At 48.1% G+C, this 15,835-nt stretch overlaps 5 protein-coding genes across 5 annotated transcripts; 2 read left to right on the forward strand and 3 right to left on the reverse strand.

The window, feature by feature from the left end:
• Positions 1–1,266: 1,266 nt before the first annotated feature.
• Positions 1,267–7,421, reverse strand: LOC128721566 (uncharacterized). The gene is made up of 9 exons (XM_053815332.1): positions 7,345–7,421; positions 6,776–7,230; positions 6,465–6,700; positions 5,814–6,371; positions 4,491–4,724; positions 3,667–4,382; positions 2,549–2,765; positions 1,446–2,507; positions 1,267–1,374 (listed from the first exon to the last, which is right to left on the reverse strand). Exons 1-9 carry the CDS (start codon positions 7,419–7,421, stop codon positions 1,267–1,269), a joined length of 3,663 nt encoding a protein of 1,220 aa, XP_053671307.1.
• On the reverse strand, positions 3,293–4,991 carry LOC128721484 (hsp90 co-chaperone Cdc37). Its single transcript, XM_053815241.1, has 2 exons — positions 4,857–4,991; positions 3,293–4,724 (listed from the first exon to the last, which is right to left on the reverse strand). The coding sequence occupies exons 1-2, from the start codon at positions 4,887–4,889 to the stop codon at positions 3,603–3,605; spliced, it is 1,155 nt and encodes a 384-aa protein (XP_053671216.1). The 5' UTR covers positions 4,890–4,991; the 3' UTR covers positions 3,293–3,602.
• Positions 7,422–8,300: 879 nt separating the features above from the next.
• LOC128721570 (odorant receptor 85c-like) lies at positions 8,301–12,584 on the forward strand. Its single transcript, XM_053815339.1, has 6 exons — positions 8,301–8,335; positions 8,459–8,511; positions 8,922–8,965; positions 11,239–12,186; positions 12,271–12,426; positions 12,519–12,584. The coding sequence occupies exons 1-6, from the start codon at positions 8,301–8,303 to the stop codon at positions 12,582–12,584; spliced, it is 1,302 nt and encodes a 433-aa protein (XP_053671314.1).
• A 202-nt stretch (positions 12,585–12,786) lies between these two features.
• On the reverse strand, positions 12,787–13,862 carry LOC128721097 (60S ribosomal protein L6). The gene has a single exon (XM_053814815.1). It carries the CDS (start codon positions 13,832–13,834, stop codon positions 13,037–13,039), a length of 798 nt encoding a protein of 265 aa, XP_053670790.1. The 5' UTR covers positions 13,835–13,862; the 3' UTR covers positions 12,787–13,036.
• Positions 13,863–14,315: 453 nt separating this feature from the next.
• On the forward strand, positions 14,316–15,814 carry LOC128720311 (40S ribosomal protein S3). The gene is made up of 3 exons (XM_053813976.1): positions 14,316–14,401; positions 14,876–15,072; positions 15,137–15,814. Exons 1-3 carry the CDS (start codon positions 14,372–14,374, stop codon positions 15,639–15,641), a joined length of 732 nt encoding a protein of 243 aa, XP_053669951.1. The 5' UTR covers positions 14,316–14,371; the 3' UTR covers positions 15,642–15,814.
• Positions 15,815–15,835: the final 21 nt, after the last annotated feature.

Here is a 15,835-nt window from a genome sequence, read left to right on the forward strand (position 1 = left end):
TTAAACTGTTAGATGATATGTTTATTACACCATTTCTTTAGTTTCACATTTTGCACTCTCCGCATTTATCTGTTAGCGATGATAGACAACAGGAGGGACGCAAGAATCATCGATGTTTTTCACCCTTTTCTGTAAGAAGTTGCGTAGACTTGCTTGACTGGAGCCAACAGGTCTACCATCTAATCGGACACTTCTCGCCACTGGCTTGATCATTCTACTTTTTCTCTCTACCTCTCTCTCTCTCTCTCTGTCTCGCTATATTGAGGATCTAGGTTATGCTGGCCACCTATCTGTGAGTGGTGCGGCCACGGTAGGAACAGCTGTGACTGCATAATAATTTTGATGTCAGCTGTCATCTGCTTACCGTTCCCTTCCCATTCCTAGAAGACGGACTAGACCATTCATCCGATCGGGTTAGAGACCCGCCAAGACTAAAGGCGCTGCAGGCTGCAGACTGATTAATAAGACGTTAGAATTAATTGAACCCTATCCATGGGACACAGGTGGTCCGTGAACAGGTGCGAATGCCCTGTTGGTGGGGTATTTTGTGATTTGAATTCAAAGTTCGAACGCTCGGCCGGTGTAGCCAAACTGGGTGCGGTTTCTGGCAGGGAAATCGACTTCCCCCGACCATCGTTCATCGACTTTAATCGGCTAGCACTGCCATTTTCGTATCTCGCCCCAATCAACCCCGTACGAGTGTGTGGAACTTCAGTGGAGCCGGTGGAGGTGATCGTAAAAGTACAATGCGGTTAATGTGCACCATCGGGCTGTGTGATTTTTGCCGTTTGGTCCGTATGTACTCCGGACGACCACCCTGGTATCGGTTCTAAAGCCAAATCCCCGGGTCTCATTATGGATCGTGCTGATGATCGCACAGCTACCTAGCTCCAGTCGAGTTCCATTTTAGATCTGCATCGATGGTGGCCGTTCGATAGGCCATTCGTGACAGTGACCGATGTCGAACGGTTCGAATGGACGCAGTAAATCGAGTGCATTAAGTGCGAAGAAAATATTAAATCACTGACGTAAGCCACCTCCCGGTGGTTAATTAATTCCGTATTTCGTATTCCTGGTGCATTTGCATAACAGTAAAGGCAGATTCCAGCTCGTCTGGTACTATCAGTCAACCTCTCCGTCTTGGTAGCGATAAATGAATGGAGACTAAAAATGAAGCTTGCATGTTTTATTTTCCCACGTAATTGTACGTTTTCGTGTTCTAGACGTACCTTAAAATATTTTTCCCAGAGTTCCTTCTTTTCCGCTTTACGAACGACTTGTGTTACTGTGCATCAGCATGGCGCTAGGTTCGTCGGGAATGCTGATCTGGAACTGCAGCAACACCACAAGGTACGTGACCATCGTCGCGAGCAGCTATTGCGAGGGGAAAGAGTTCAATATAAAAATATTTTGTAAAGAGCCTTTTGTAAAGAGTTCACTAGTACCGATTTGAACAGCGTCCGGTTGACGTCGAAAAACCCTCCCAGATTGATGCTGGACGGGTTCATCTCAGTCGCCCGCAGAAACATGTTGATCTCGGTCTGCGCGTCCGTGTTCATCCAGCTCAGCTCGACCATGAGCAGCTTCTTCTGGAAGTTGGTGCGCACGTTGAAAGACGCATAGTGCGCCTCGTCGCAGATGTAGAACAGTAACCCGACGCTGCAGAACGCGGTCACAGCGAGCCCAATGTCCTTTATGCCGAATCCTTCCGAGATTTGCGACATAAGCCCATAGATTGAGAGCGTTATGATGAAGAACAAGTACAGGCAGATGAAGGTGAACGTATAGCAGGTGGAAAATCCCGTGTCCCGAGAGAGCTTGCTAAGTCGCAACCAAAGCGAGCGATATTCGGACACCTTGGCAGCTGGTCCCACGTGTCGCAGCGCCCGCTGGAAATCCTCCGCCAGTATTTTAGCTGTAGTACTGAGCGTCTCACAGGTCATGTACCAGTAACCGCCCATCATGTACGTGATCGTGTCCAGCACGCAGTATGGGATGACTTGGAGTAGCTTAAAGTCCACCATCGTTACGTGCGTGATCGCGACCGAGAGTGAACAGAGGATCGGCAGCAGAACAGCAATCAGCAGTGCTTTGGTGCGAAGCCGCAGCTCCAAAGCACGGCCCGATGTCTTCCGGTAGACCGTCTCGAAGTCGACCCATCCATTCACCACCGATGCGACTTTGCGCGTTTCGTACCACATCAGTGGGATGATCAGGATTGGCAGGATGTTCACGATGAACAGGTACGCTATGACGGACTCCTCGAAGCGTCCCTCTAACGTACGCACGATCTCGATCCGGTTGATGAGGATGTACGCGATGTACACGGTGAGCAGCAGGAAGAATATCACGCAGTAGATCATCGAGGACGACGCCAACATGAAGGTGGTCTCACCTGACGGCAGGCGTGTGTACGGAAATACGCCCAAGGCTCGCAATACCAGATAGATTGGCTTGGAGCTCTCGTATACCATGCTCTGTGAATGAGGAACCAGAGGGCCATCATTCTTTCGGTAGCAGACTTCGCCAGGCCAATCGCATTACTCACCACTTGTGCGTTGGAAACTGGGTTCACAAAAGCCTCTTTCGGTGTAACTGGCGGAAATCCAACGCGGTTATTGAAAACAGCCGCATTCCGTCTTCCGGCAAGAATTGCGGTCGTGTTATCCTCCAGGACGGGTTTCACATCGAGAAACACGTTGCGATTGCGCTTGGGTTCGTGCATGGTGCTCTCGAAGCGCAGCGTGTCCGCGTTGAAAGAAAGGCTCATTGCGGGGCAGATTGTTAGTCAAAACGTACGAGTCTCAAACCGCCTGGAACCGTATCTTGGATGGAACTGGCTCATAACTGACCGGATTGTCGCACAACGAGTCGGATCGACATAGTTCCAATCTTAAAGGCTAATCGATAATCGATGCTAACTTCTCGTGTTTGAGAAGGACGTCATTAGAAGGATAAGAAACGATCAATTATTCAGCATCTATTGTCGTTATTTAACAGCCTATTCCCTCATGTGCCAAGTGACATAAATGATAATGAATTCGTTCTGTCCCATGGCGCACTACGAAGTGTGAGAGAGTTTACCTTCTTCTTTGAGCAAATAGATTTGTAAACTCGACTTTAAGGGTGACTCGTAAAAGAAATGCTATCCGAATTTATTTTCCGTACAAAATTTCAATCCGTTGATCATTTATTTTGGCATTACGTATTGCACATTCAATTCGATAAAAGGGTTTGCTGTTATGGAACAATTCCGATTGCCAAACTATCTAACATTCGCAATGTGCGGTCAACAATTTTGCGAACTAAAACATTTCTTTCTAATTGTAATAAAATAACCATTAGTTTATGTACGTTTGGCAGAAAAGAAAATTTTCTTCTTGATAAAAGCTTTCTTAATTAGGTTGTAATGATCTATGACAATGGGAGCTGTGTATGAGACAATATTCTTTACTCTAAACGTAAGTCGGATTACAAGTCCAACGTAACATAGAAGGGCCGCGCTGAACGATTTGTTTAAAATCAGTTGCTAGCAAAAAATACAGATATTGCAAATGGAACGCCACCGATAGTAGCTTTACCTTGGCCAAAGATTGACTGATCTATTGTTTATCTGTCTCTTCATCAGCCTTCGAAGCAGAGTCCTTGTCCTTTGCCTCTTCGTACACGGGTTCTTCATCATCAGCACTCGTGCCACCTCCACCGGTGGCTGCGGCTGCAGTTTTTGCATCCGGCACCCACAGCCCCGAGTCTATGCAACGTTGCAAATGGTGACGGGCTTCTTCTGGGGGCAGTTTTGACATTGCCTGTTGTAGCATGCCGATATCTCTTTCTTCAAAGCACTTTTGCAGCTCTTCAGGCAGTGATTCGAACACCTCCACCGGGTCTAAACCGCCGGGACCGATGCGTGCTTTCTTTTCCTCTTCCTCCTGCTCCTGGATCAACACCTGCAGCTTTTCCTGTGCGCGCTTGCGAATTCGCTCTTTGAACGCCTCGATTTCCGCGAAGAAATGCTGCTTGTATTCCGCCTTCGCCTCCGCCTCCTGGATGCGCTGGAAGAACGACGCTACACAGGAGCGCGGATCCACTTCAAGCTGCTTCGAAATGTCCAGGATGTACTGCATACAGATGCACTGGTGTGCCACGTGCCCCATCAGATCGTGCTTTTCCTGCATCTCCAGCTCGATGCACCAAATGACCAGATAGTTGGGCGTGTCTTCACACACCAAATGATGATTATCCTGCAGGAACTTTTTCGAATCGTCGTACTTCCGCAACATGCCAAACTTTTTAACTTGCTTTTCATTCTTTTTTATGAAATCCCGCAAACTCAACTCCTTCTGCTCTTCGGTCAGCTCTTCCGGTTTCTTATTTATCGCGCTCTTATTGATTACCGTCTTCGCGAAGCCTGGTTTGCTTATCGTGTCCACATTCCATGGCTGCATCTTTTCCTTTTTGCGCAGCTCCTCCTCTTCCTGCTTCACGCGTGCCTGCTCCTTTTCCAGCTCCTCAATGCTCTTCTTCAGCTCATCCAGATTGCCTTCATTCCGCTGCAGTTTTTCCTTGGCATCCTTAAGCTTTTCCGCTGCGCTTTTCTTCTTGCTCTCTATAGTTTCTTTCTCCTTCTCCTGTTCCTGCATACGTTCAACCCGGGCCTGATGCCGCCAGCGGAAAAGCGATGGCGTATCGATATTTGGATGGGTGTCGTCTTCATCGTCCGAGATCTGAAATTCAGCAATCGAACATAAATCAAAATCAAGATAACTACTCCGACTATCTTTCGCAGGATCCCTGCTGAAAGCATTGTTGATACTTTTTTGTTCACGCTCTAACAATGCGTTTTCTGATGACCCAACCTCAATGTTTTTCCATTTGCTGTAATCCACCATTGTGGCACTAGCTTCTTTTTCCTAATCACCACAACGTTAATTTTAATTTCCGATTTGAAGTATATCTCAATTTATCTGAGTTATGCTAAGTTCCACAGTCCCGGCGCTGCTTCGATAAGCATCAAATATATTGTTGATTTTAATGCTGACACCCCTGACAGATAAATTTCCTTCTAGAATTTTTCTTAACTCTGACGTTTCATCGTTTGACATTTGATTTCAAATGTTACAACCGCGAAAACGAGAGAATATCGTTATGCAGAATTATGGTCATCATGCAATGGATTACTTTGTACCCTTTTCTTTTCTTTACGTTACCTACCTATTTTGATCGAATCGCTATGTTCGTGTAAGAATCATGAACACGGCATGCTCCTCTTGCTTCAGTTCATGTGAAAAGAAAGAGATAATATTGGTCGATTTTGTGGAGTACATTACTCCACCAACTTTTATTGACTGTTAAACGGTTAATCAGTAGTACAATAGTTATCTTAAATTAAACAATATTGCAATGTAAATTCCATTTAACTGACTACTGATACTAGGTGTTATTGATGATTTTCGCTCACGTGCTATTTGCTTTGTACACCTGTAATATTTGACCGCAATATAGCATTGCGCCTGAGTCTACAAATCGGCTACGTTTCTAGATCAGTTGTATTTTTGTTTCTTTTTAATGCACCTATTATTTATTCGTAGATTATATAAATTTTAGCTTGCCTTTTAACTGGTTGTAGTTATGTAACATTTACGCTTTCTACGCTAAACAACACACTGGCCGATCCTCGATAAACTTATTCAACCTTCCGGTTCCCTTTGGGTACGATTTCATGGAGGCGTACGGTGCTTTGTGAAATTTACATGTTTTTTTTATCTACCAGTAATCTTCGTTATTACAGTATATTTTCCTGCTATTTCGGCTTATATATATTCATAGAACATTATCCAGTACGTGACGTTGAGTAGCGTGAACAGAAACGGGAAAAATATGCGTGAAAACCGATCAATATTGATGGCCCGTTTGAGCCGCATTTGAGCCGGCGTTAGTTTGGGTATGGCCGAGGCCGGTTTGCACGGTGGCGGTGGTATCGTCTGGATGTGTGGCACCGGTGACAACAGCAGAGTGCTCTCCTGACGCTGGAAGGTCGTGATCGGATGCTCGTGCGCGTGTTCATGCGACTTGCTATTTCGCTTGCCATTCTTGGCCGTGAAATCGAAGAACTTGTCCAGCTTCGGTGGGTGCGGTTTCGGTGACGGTGGGTCCGAGTCACCCAGGACAATGTTCACCAGACAGTACTCCATCAGCGCCATGAACACGAACACAGTGCAAACGGACATAAAGGCATCGACCGCCTTCAGGTAGGACACCGGCGGTAGTGACGCCTGCGACTTAGCATGCTGAGTGCTAAGAGTTAGTAGAGACGTTACGCCAAGCGTGACCCGAGCTGGAGCCGCTTCCGGTTTGATCCAGAACGAAACCCACTGTAAACGATACGATGACACCAAAAGCAGACAGACTAATTACGAAAACCCATGCCCATGCCGGGATCCATCTACAGAGGTTGCAAAACTCACCGACATGATGACGATCAGACAGGTCGGTATGTAGGTGTGGAAGAGATAGTACCCAAGACGTCGCTTCAGCACGAACACGACCTCCAGACAGGTGAAGTTCCCCGTGGAGTAGACCTGCGTGCAATCGGCCGTGTAGTTCTTCACCAGGGCTAGCTGGGGCAACTCAATATGCTCGTCCACTACCAATGGTACCTCTTCGTCCCAACGGAAAACCATGTCGTCCGTCGTGTGCGATACTGCGGGCAAACAGAAATCGATCAGCAAACAGCAACGGGCCCGTTCGATATTGTACAATTAGCTCTCAAACTTACGACTCTCCATTTGCAGCTTGCACTCCTGCGTGTCGTGCGGATAGATCAGGAAGTTCATGGCACAGGACAACTTCAGTGTCAGCTTCACCATGTACAGGATCGTCTTGTCGCGGTACAGCCAGATGTAGTGGTTTGGAATGGTCATCGTCTGGAAGGTGACGGATTTGGCGTTCTTGAAGAACGAATCCGGTCGCCAAATGTTTTTGAGCCAATCCACCTCCAAGAGCCGATATTCGGAGGTCATGTTTTCGGGCAGCCTCAGCCGGTGGTCCTTCCAGGTTTGCGCGAAAAAAATGTCCGCCGCATAGGTCATCGAGTTCTCGTCGATCGAATCCAGCCCCATGACGGTGACGTGGAAGGCAACGCTCGTCGGCTGGCCGTCCTTTTTCGGTGGTCGCATTTTGTCGTACAGCTTCGGATCCTCAGGCAAGATATCGTTGAATGTGAGACTAGTCCTGTAGCGTGGAAGCAAGCGAAAGGATCAAGGGGCCGGTGAGTAGCGGTGATAGTGGCATTCCGTAGGCATTTTCACCACAAACCGTTTTACTGGTCAAAAATGATCTACTTACTGATACTCGCCGTTGATTTCCCGAACGCATTGTGCTACTATCACGAACAGACCACTTATCGCATACTGGATCAACATGTCCTTGTCTGTGGTGCAAGGAGAGAAAGTGAGAACGGGAAGTTTTGAGATAAGGAGTGATAACTTGCATACTAGAGGCACGAACTACACGAATTCAAACAAAAAAACCCCCGCACGAGATGCAAATCCTGAACACACATGCAACCCGCGTACCAAACAATGATCAATCGGCTTTCAGCGAGATAAAGCCAGGCTTTCCCACAGCATCAGAAGATCAGCATCGAGATACCGGGCTTCAGCTCCGGCGGAAACAATTGCCATCAGGCAAACAATGGCAGGACATGCTATGGTCATGGCGGAGCAAACGATTAACGTCATAACTGGTGATGCCACAATCCCGCCACGCGACCACCCGTAGTATCCTGTCTGTTTGGCTTCGCCACATTCGCCAGTGTTAGTTGACTTCGACATTGGAAATCCACTGAAGGGCCACCACTCGACTGTGGGCCATGGGCTGTGTGTTCTCGCACCACCCGCGCGTTGGCTCGTGACGAGGATGAATGTGAGCGAAGAAAAGCGAAAAAAGGATGTCCCCATCGAGAGGCATCCCGCCCGTTCTACCCAAACGGATCATAATGAATTATGCACGCCTTCACAGGGAACAGGACCCAAGCAGGAGGGAGGCCGCTAAACGTTATGCCACCTGAAAGAACGGTTGGTAGAAGTAGCGACGAGACACGCCGAGGTGAACAAAAAAGAACGCTGTTGACAGCATGAGCACTACGAGCGGAAGCGGAACACGATAGTCCGTGTCAGCGATTTTTGCCGTTGTCCTTTGTCTCCAACGCGCCACCACTCCCGTCCCGAAGATAGTGGCACGTATAATCGCGAACGCAAACCCGAGAGCGTGTCCTTTGGCTTCTTTCCACCTCTCCAGCAATGTCCTGTGAGACGATGGAGGAACACAATGCACCGTAATCACTCACCCTCACGCGAGGCCCCTACGGTCTAACGGCCAAAACGGAAACGGCTGGCGGGTGGTGGGTGGGAAACACATGCTCGAGCCTCTCGATAAGTGCCTTTAAACCGTCCTTCAGGGGGTTGTGGGAGACCCATGTGGTACCTATTTTTATAATTACTTCAGCTGTAAGTATCGTGAGGCTGTGCGATTTTTTGTCTGCTTCTTGATAATTCGGCTCCCAGGACTTATAGCGGTACGGCACACAACTGCTCTTAGTTTTCTCGCCGAGTGTTATTGCCTATTGTGGCTGTTGTTTTCGTTGAATTTGCAATATTTTCATGCTTTCGTGTGGCTGTCCTAATCGTTCATAACATTTGTTATAACGTATCCACTTCCTTGTTGATTAAATTATGTGTGATTTTAAAATTCTTTGGAAGATTAATTACATCAAAATGATGGTTTTAGATGTCATATTGCACATCGTTAAAAGCTTCAAATCGGAAGTCTGGCAATAAATGATCTTTTGTTAGATATTTCTAGTGGAAAGTCGGCCTTCATCCACTTCGTATTTGAACGCAATTGGCTTAATTGACAGTTAGCTGTGTACGCGTGGTCTGCTTCATTCGCGCATTGTTTGCCAGTTGTAAAATTTGAATAGGACTTCCTTGCGTAATGTAAGAAAAAAACAACGGTTGCCATGCCAACATGATTCGCAGGGCATGTATTGTGAAGATAGCAAAGCATTCATCATCGTTTAGTAACAATGTAATTTAATTGGAATTAATATAGATATAAAAAGTCAAAAATAAACGTTACATATATGGACATAGCCAACGTCTAGAATTTTAACCACCTAAATTAGATAAGACGAGGAAGAGGCTTTTCAACATCAAACAAACACACTCATCAACCACCGCCAAAAAGGAAGGAAATGCGAAGTTAAGCATGCAACGCAACTTACGTGGTAGGTTTATGCAGTTCCACGGCGTAATATAAAGATATCCTGCAAATAATATTCCTCCCCCGGAATATCCGGTATTTAGCACGCAGAGCCTGATGTAGTTTCGCTTCCCACCTGCAACAACGTTCACACAATATTCAGGCGCCGTTCATTATCTGCACATTTCAACGATTTTCCTGCGCGGAACTAGAACGAATTGCAAACGATTCCACCCATTCACACACGACCCAAGAGCACTGTCCATTAGAGTGATGTGAATTAATTTGGCACCCTTTTTGGAAGCTTTCCGTCCCACTTGTGTCGTCACTAACGCCAATCAACTTCCAAGCCACCCAAACTGGCTGTCTATTTGCGACCACGTGCACCCGGGCGGAAAGACGATCATTCGCGGTCGAGCTTAACGATTGCACTGAGCCATTTTCCAGCATCCAGACCCTCTTAAATAGATTCCGTCCGACCAGAAACGATACTAGCGGGGGGATATTTTCAGTCTACCGCTGCCAATCGTCCACCCACTCGCCTGTTTTCGTCCTTCGCATCTTTGTTCCTCAAGTGTCCTTGATCTCCCATCATCATCCACCGTGCAGCCCATCATCGGCAGCGAGACTGCAGTGTTCGTGTGTGTGTGTGTGTGTGTGTGTGTGTGTGTGTGTGTAAGTGTGTTTTGGTGTTCCTGGGTGGCATCATTAGTCCCTTTAAATTTTTCGTCCTTTCCCGCTTCACTGTAACGGTCGTTCTGGTCGTTAGTACACACCAGCGCAGGAAGAAAATATAGCAGAACAATACCCGACAGGACGAACCGGTTGAACGGCATGGTGGGTGGGTGACAGCGGCAGGATACGCAGGATTGCTGCAGCGGGATCAGCTTGCGTATTACAAGGCAGCAAGCTAAGGAAAATAGCAACGGTGTCGTTGTGGATCCCATTGTTGCATTGCTGCGGTTGAACCACTTGGCATCGGTATCGGTATGCACCAAAAAAAGAGCGTCATTTGAGCGCTTTTGCTCCACAAATAAATCCACCCTCGAGAAAACCGAGTCTAATGATGGACCGGTGCAGGTGTTCAGGTGGAATAATCAGCTCCACGGAGGGCACTTGCCATCGGGCGTCGGGTTCAAGAGCCCGTGAGTCTGTAGCGCTACTGACGGCCAGTAAACAAGACCAAGAATGTGGACTAACGACTGAAACGAGACCTGATGGAAGAGAGAAGGCTTTGCTAGATCAATGGCCTTTTTTTTCGTTTACTCCAGGATCAGACAAACCTTTCGTGTGGTTCACGTGAACTTGATTCACGAAATATCTTTTGTGGTCCGTGGATCAGTACCTTATTTCAACTTTTCCCCCTGGTTTGTAAGGGTTGTGGAAGTATCGTTAAAAATGGCGTCATTGTGCACGAGAAGCATCAAACGGCGACATGGGGTATGGGGAGCGGAAAAACTCAAGAATTTGCTTTTTAGAGCCACCAACTATTGATAACCTCGCAGACGACCGTGAATAAACATCGACTAACCTTGTAGCCAGCGTGCTGGAAGGATACGCAAGGTTCAGGTATATCCATCCATCAGGTACATTGTATCAATTTATGTTTAAAAATAGCGGTAGCGCTTTAACGCTAATTAGCCACGTGGTCACCACTTGAAGTCAACGTGACATCGTGGAATAGCGAGGGAATCGATAACATCTGCAGCATGGCTTAGCTGCCATGGGATGGCGTAAAGAATAAGGACCGCTGCCGGAGAATTCGTCCCCTAATTGGTATGGCGCTTTACTCCTTCGATGGATTATTGATGCACGAGTCTGCGATTTATTAAATCCAACGCTGATGGCCGCAAGCTCATCAGCGCATATTTTATGAAATATTCTAAAGCGCTGGGGAAGCAACCTTTAAATATCCTGGCAATACTGCTAGGACCATCCATTACCTGCCTGCCAAGTGAAACCGCACGGAAAATGCAGTTGGTGCAGTTCGAGTCGTTCATCCGAGTGCCGGAGATATTCTTCGCAATGATCGGAGTAGCACGCTACGGTGAACCGAAGGGTACGCTACGTGCTCGGCTGAAGCAGCTGCTCTTTTGGTCGTCTTGCGCCAACACCGGTTTTTGCCTGGTGATCGAGCACATCTACTTCGTTAAAGCAGCTGGGAACTTTACCAATTTCCTCCAGTTGACGGCTTTGGCTCCGTGTATGGGATTCACCGCGTTGTCCTTCGTGAAAATCATGACGATCAAACTGAATGAGGTGAAGCTAACCGGCATGCTGCACCGGCTTGATGCGCTGTTCCCGAAATCGATCACTCTGCAGGACCGCTACGGAGTGTTTCAGTACAACCGTGAGTCACAGGTCGTCATGAAATCGTTCTCGATCCTGTACATGATCCTCATCTGGATGTTCAATCTACTCCCGTTGGTATCGATGCTGGTGGGTTACTGCACGGAGGGCACCTGGCACAAGCAGCTGCCCTACTTCATGTGGTACTGGTACGATTGGCACCGGCCGGGCTTCTTCGAGGTGACCTTTCTGCACCAGAACTGGGGTGGATTTGTTTCAGCCGTCTTTTACCTGTCCACCGATCTTATGTTCTGCGCCATCGTGTTGCTGATCTGCCTGCAGTTCGATATCGTGGCATACCGGCTAAAACACGCTCTGCCGGACGATCACCGGGAGTTGATCGACTGCGTTCAAATCCACCAGACTGTGGTCGAGCTGTGCAACGAACTCGAACACATGTTTTCGCCCTCACTACTGGTGAACTTTCTCAGCAGTTCAGTTATCATTTGTCTGGTTGGGTTTCAGGCCACGGCCGGTATTACTCCAGCGGATCTGTTCAAATTTGTACTTTTTCTTGTGTCGTCGTTGGTGCAGGTTTTTCTGTTGTGTTATTACGGCAACAAGCTGATTGTGGCGGTATTGTATACTTCTAATCCTAACACGTGCAGGTGGACAACCAAACGCACTGACTCATGCCGAAGTTTATCTGAAATTTTGTAGAGCTCCCAGATACCCTACAGTGCGTTCGAAGGACATTGGATCGGAGCATCGACTTCCTATCAAAGATCGCTGCTGTTTATTATGTTACGCTCAACCACACTTCAGAAGCTAACCGCTCTCAAATTCTCCGTTGTTTCGCTGGCAAGCTATTCGAAGGTACATTGAGTTTTTCTTGAGGATTAAATGATTTTCTCGGTATTGGCAATGCATCCATTCGGCTGCCTCTTTCTCTCTCTCTCTCTCTGCAGATACTTAGCACATCCTTCTCGTACTTCACGCTCCTTAAGGCTATGTATGAACCGACCGCGAAATAACATCAAACAGGCAACACATGAGGAGGTCGAGTCAGACCATGGCGAATCATTGATAAACTTCATTCTGCTAAAACCTGCAATAAATGCCTTTAAATTCGCAGAAAATGTATTAGTATTGAAAGCAAATACGCGTAATTTCTATCATTCCTATCAACCAAATCGTTTCTCAAGTTACCGTAAAAGTCATACACACAAACACGGGTTCTGATTTAAAGAGACAATCTTTAAATTTTATTTTTTCATAGCGCTGACACACCTTCAGCTGTGGGATGTTAAAGAGTAAATATTCTGCGCCTCCGGTACCATCGCAACACGGTCGCACTTGTTTACATGGGCACAGCATCACCGTCGATCGGTCGTTAGCCATGACCCGTCCGGTCGTGTTTTCTGCGGATGGATTCCATGACAACACCATGCTCCACTATCTGCCGCCGTCGCTGCTGCCGCCACACTTAGAACTTCATGCGGTGGGGATACATGTTAGTGCGCAGCGAAAACATCGATTTAAGGTAGCGCAACACAAGGGATCCTTCTTTGTGGGCCTTGATGGCTGCCAATACGGCGGTATCGACGGTCTTCTGGTCCGCCTTGCGCTGCTCCGTCGGCACGTACTTGAACTCCTTCTTCGCGAAAATGTCCCGCTCGGTGCGTGAGTCCTTCTTCGGATGCACCCGTCGGAAGTACCGGTCGTTGATATGCGACGGCAGCTTCAGCTTCTTCAGGTTCACGCGCGTCTTGGTGGCAATGACGTAGTTCTGCGCGATTCGACGCATCGGGCAGCCGTTCACCTGGAACGGGCCGGTCACAAGCAGCAGTCCGGTGCGCAGGACCTTCAGCAGTACAACCCGCTTGCCCTTATGGCGTCCAGCGAGCAGGATCAGCACCTTGCCGGGCTTCAGCGACTGGCGGGTGTTGCGCTTGTGGTTGCGGAAGCAGCTCTTGGCCGGGCGTTTCTTCACGAAGCGCTTCGTCGGCAGATCGGCCTTGTTCTTGCGCAGGTTAACCGTGCGCTCGTTTCCGTTCTTGGCCCCGCCGATCTTCTTCACAACAGTAACGGGCTTCTTCTTCTTCTCCGGATCCGACTTGCGAGGCTTGCGGGTTTTGACCAAATTACGGCGCACGACACGGTACACTCCGCTGGCCAGCAGGCTGGTCGGGAATTTGCTGACCTTAGGCGTCTTCTTGCGCTCCTTGCGAAGCTGCCGAACATTTTTTGCCGGTGCGGCGGCCTTCGTTTCCGTAGGGGCCATCCTGAAACACGTGTAAATAAGTGAAACACACTCCACGAAAAGAACTTTTGAGGTTAGTGTTTTGACAATCGGCCGCTGTCGGTAAAGGGGGCGCTGTGAGCACTGTCGTATTGACAGCGCATGGATGGTCGACCAAAAGAACGCATACGGAAAGGAAAATATAAGCTTGTTTAAATGAACTTCACATTTCATATTTTAGCTACATGCTAGAGCTTATGTACAATCTCTTTTGTTCAACATTTACCCAAAAGCAAGACATAAAGTTTTCTTCATTTATAGCTAATTTAAAACCCATTAACGCACGCCGTCAGACGTTAGAAAAACGCATGATGATGGATCGCTTCTCGTTCCCATAGTACGCGTTTCTGTGACTCTATGCGTTTTTTCTAGTCGACATCTGTCGACCGCCGTCACTTGACTGCCACCGCGTCTCTTCGGCTCTTTCCCACCCCTTCGTGTCTAAATGTCAACGAAACCGATCTGACATCTTTCTTTTCTGCTTCTACCACGTTTTACACAAGTTGTGGTTCGGACAAAATGTATAACACCGTGTCGAAAAAACGCCGGGTAAATACTCATTGTTTCGTATCATTCTACCACCATTCGGTGCTGTAATCTTTAGTGCAGTGAGAGGTGTAAAAATATGGCTGATCGGACTAGTTTTGCTGGGGAAAAGTGGCGTTCAAAGTTGTACTTATTGGGCGCTGACCGACTGCTGTATCGCAGCACAAGTGATGCCTGCAAGCGGCACAAATATTTGCGATTGTGCTGAGTGTCAGTACTTTTGTGTTGATTACTCTCCCGAAACGACTTCCGGCTAGTGTTTTTGTGTATAAAAATTAGCAGACAGCAGTGTATGAGCGCTACCTCTTGTGCTCCGTTCAAACTGTTGTTGTGATCACCCATAACCTCTCTCCATTGTAAAGGCCAGCTTAGTAGAAACTTGCAAAACTCCATTTCAACCAATTTCGTGCCGAATGAACGTGTACAGTTAATAATAACAGCAAAATTAATTGCTTTCGTTTCTTTCTCGTTCCACAGTTCGTTGCCAATGGCATGTTCCACGCTGAATTGAACGAGTTTCTGACTCGTGAGCTGGCTGAGGATGGCTATTCCGGCGTTGAGGTCCGTGTAACCCCGACTCGCACGGAAATCATCATCATGGCCACCCGTACCCAGAATGTCCTCGGCGAGAAGGGACGTCGCATCCGCGAGCTGACGGCCGTCGTCCGTAAGCGGTAAGTATCAAGCAAAATCTCAACCCGAGGACGGCAGAATAAGATTGCATTCGCATCATTGCAGTTTCGGATTCGCCCCTGGCTCCGTCGAGCTGTACGCCGAGAAGGTGGCCACTCGCGGTTTGTGCGCCATCGCTCAGGCGGAATCCCTGCGTTACAAGCTGATCGGTGGACTGGCCGTCCGTCGCGCTTGCTACGGTGTGCTGCGCTTCATCATGGAATCCGGCGCCAAGGGGTGCGAGGTGGTCGTGTCGGGCAAGCTGCGTGGCCAGCGTGCCAAGTCGATGAAATTCGTCGACGGACTGATGATCCACTCGGGTGATCCGTGCAACGAGTACGTTGACACCGCCACCCGACACGTCCTGCTGCGCCAGGGTGTGCTCGGTATCAAGGTCAAGATCATGTTGCCGTGGGATCCGAATGGAAAGATCGGCCCCAAGAAGCCCCTGCCCGACAACGTGTCCGTGGTGGAGCCGAAGGATGAGATCATGTACTCGTCGCCGCGCAGCGAACCCAAGTTCAAGGTTCCGGAGCCAAAGGAGGTCGCGGAGGTGGTGGTCGAGGCGTGATTGTTTGGTACCGCTACGGGTGTACATTCGTGTGACCGTTTGGGAAGGCTCTAGTTGCCTTGGGTTTGTTCGTGTTTGGGGGAGAGGAACGAAGGATGAAAATATACTAACTTCCAATCGGCGGATCGGCCCAACACAATAGCAAAAGGGAGGAATCCGTTTGGAGTATACATCATACACCATGTTTGTGTGTG

Source organism: Anopheles nili, chromosome 2, assembly GCF_943737925.1.
Source record: "Anopheles nili chromosome 2, idAnoNiliSN_F5_01, whole genome shotgun sequence".
Classification (NCBI taxonomy): domain Eukaryota; kingdom Metazoa; phylum Arthropoda; class Insecta; order Diptera; family Culicidae; genus Anopheles; species Anopheles nili.

What these genes read in the sequence shown, in the direction of transcription:
- LOC128721484 (XM_053815241.1), bottom strand. Translation starts at nt 4,889, where the DNA reads ATGGTGGATTACAGCAAATGGAAAAACATTGAG. An exon ending in GCAAATGGAAAAACATTGAG is followed by an intron (nt 4,725 to 4,856) that starts GTTGGGTCATCA and finishes GCTGAATTTCAG; the next exon opens with ATCTCGGACGATGAAGACGA.
- LOC128721566 (XM_053815332.1), bottom strand. Translation starts at nt 7,421, where the DNA reads ATGTTGATCCAGTATGCGATAAGTGGTCTGTTCGTGATAGTAGCACAA. An exon ending in GAAATCAACGGCGAGTATCA is followed by an intron (nt 7,231 to 7,344) that starts GTAAGTAGATCA and finishes TCCACGCTACAG; the next exon opens with GACTAGTCTCACATTCAACG. An exon ending in GCTGATGATGAAGAACCCGT is followed by an intron (nt 2,766 to 3,666) that starts GTACGAAGAGGC and finishes CCCCGCAATGAG; the next exon opens with CCTTTCTTTCAACGCGGACA.
- LOC128721570 (XM_053815339.1), top strand. Translation starts at nt 8,301, where the DNA reads ATGTCCTGTGAGACGATGGAGGAACACAATGCACC. An exon ending in TATAATTACTTCAGCTGTAA is followed by an intron (nt 8,512 to 8,921) that starts GTATCGTGAGGC and finishes ATTGACAGTTAG; the next exon opens with CTGTGTACGCGTGGTCTGCT. An exon ending in GCAACAAGCTGATTGTGGCG is followed by an intron (nt 12,187 to 12,270) that starts GTATTGTATACT and finishes GAAATTTTGTAG; the next exon opens with AGCTCCCAGATACCCTACAG.
- LOC128721097 (XM_053814815.1), bottom strand. Translation starts at nt 13,834, where the DNA reads ATGGCCCCTACGGAAACGAAGGCCGCCGCACCGGCAAAAAATGTTCGG.
- LOC128720311 (XM_053813976.1), top strand. Translation starts at nt 14,372, where the DNA reads ATGTATAACACCGTGTCGAAAAAACGCCGG. An exon ending in CCGTGTCGAAAAAACGCCGG is followed by an intron (nt 14,402 to 14,875) that starts GTAAATACTCAT and finishes CTCGTTCCACAG; the next exon opens with TTCGTTGCCAATGGCATGTT. An exon ending in ACGGCCGTCGTCCGTAAGCG is followed by an intron (nt 15,073 to 15,136) that starts GTAAGTATCAAG and finishes GCATCATTGCAG; the next exon opens with TTTCGGATTCGCCCCTGGCT.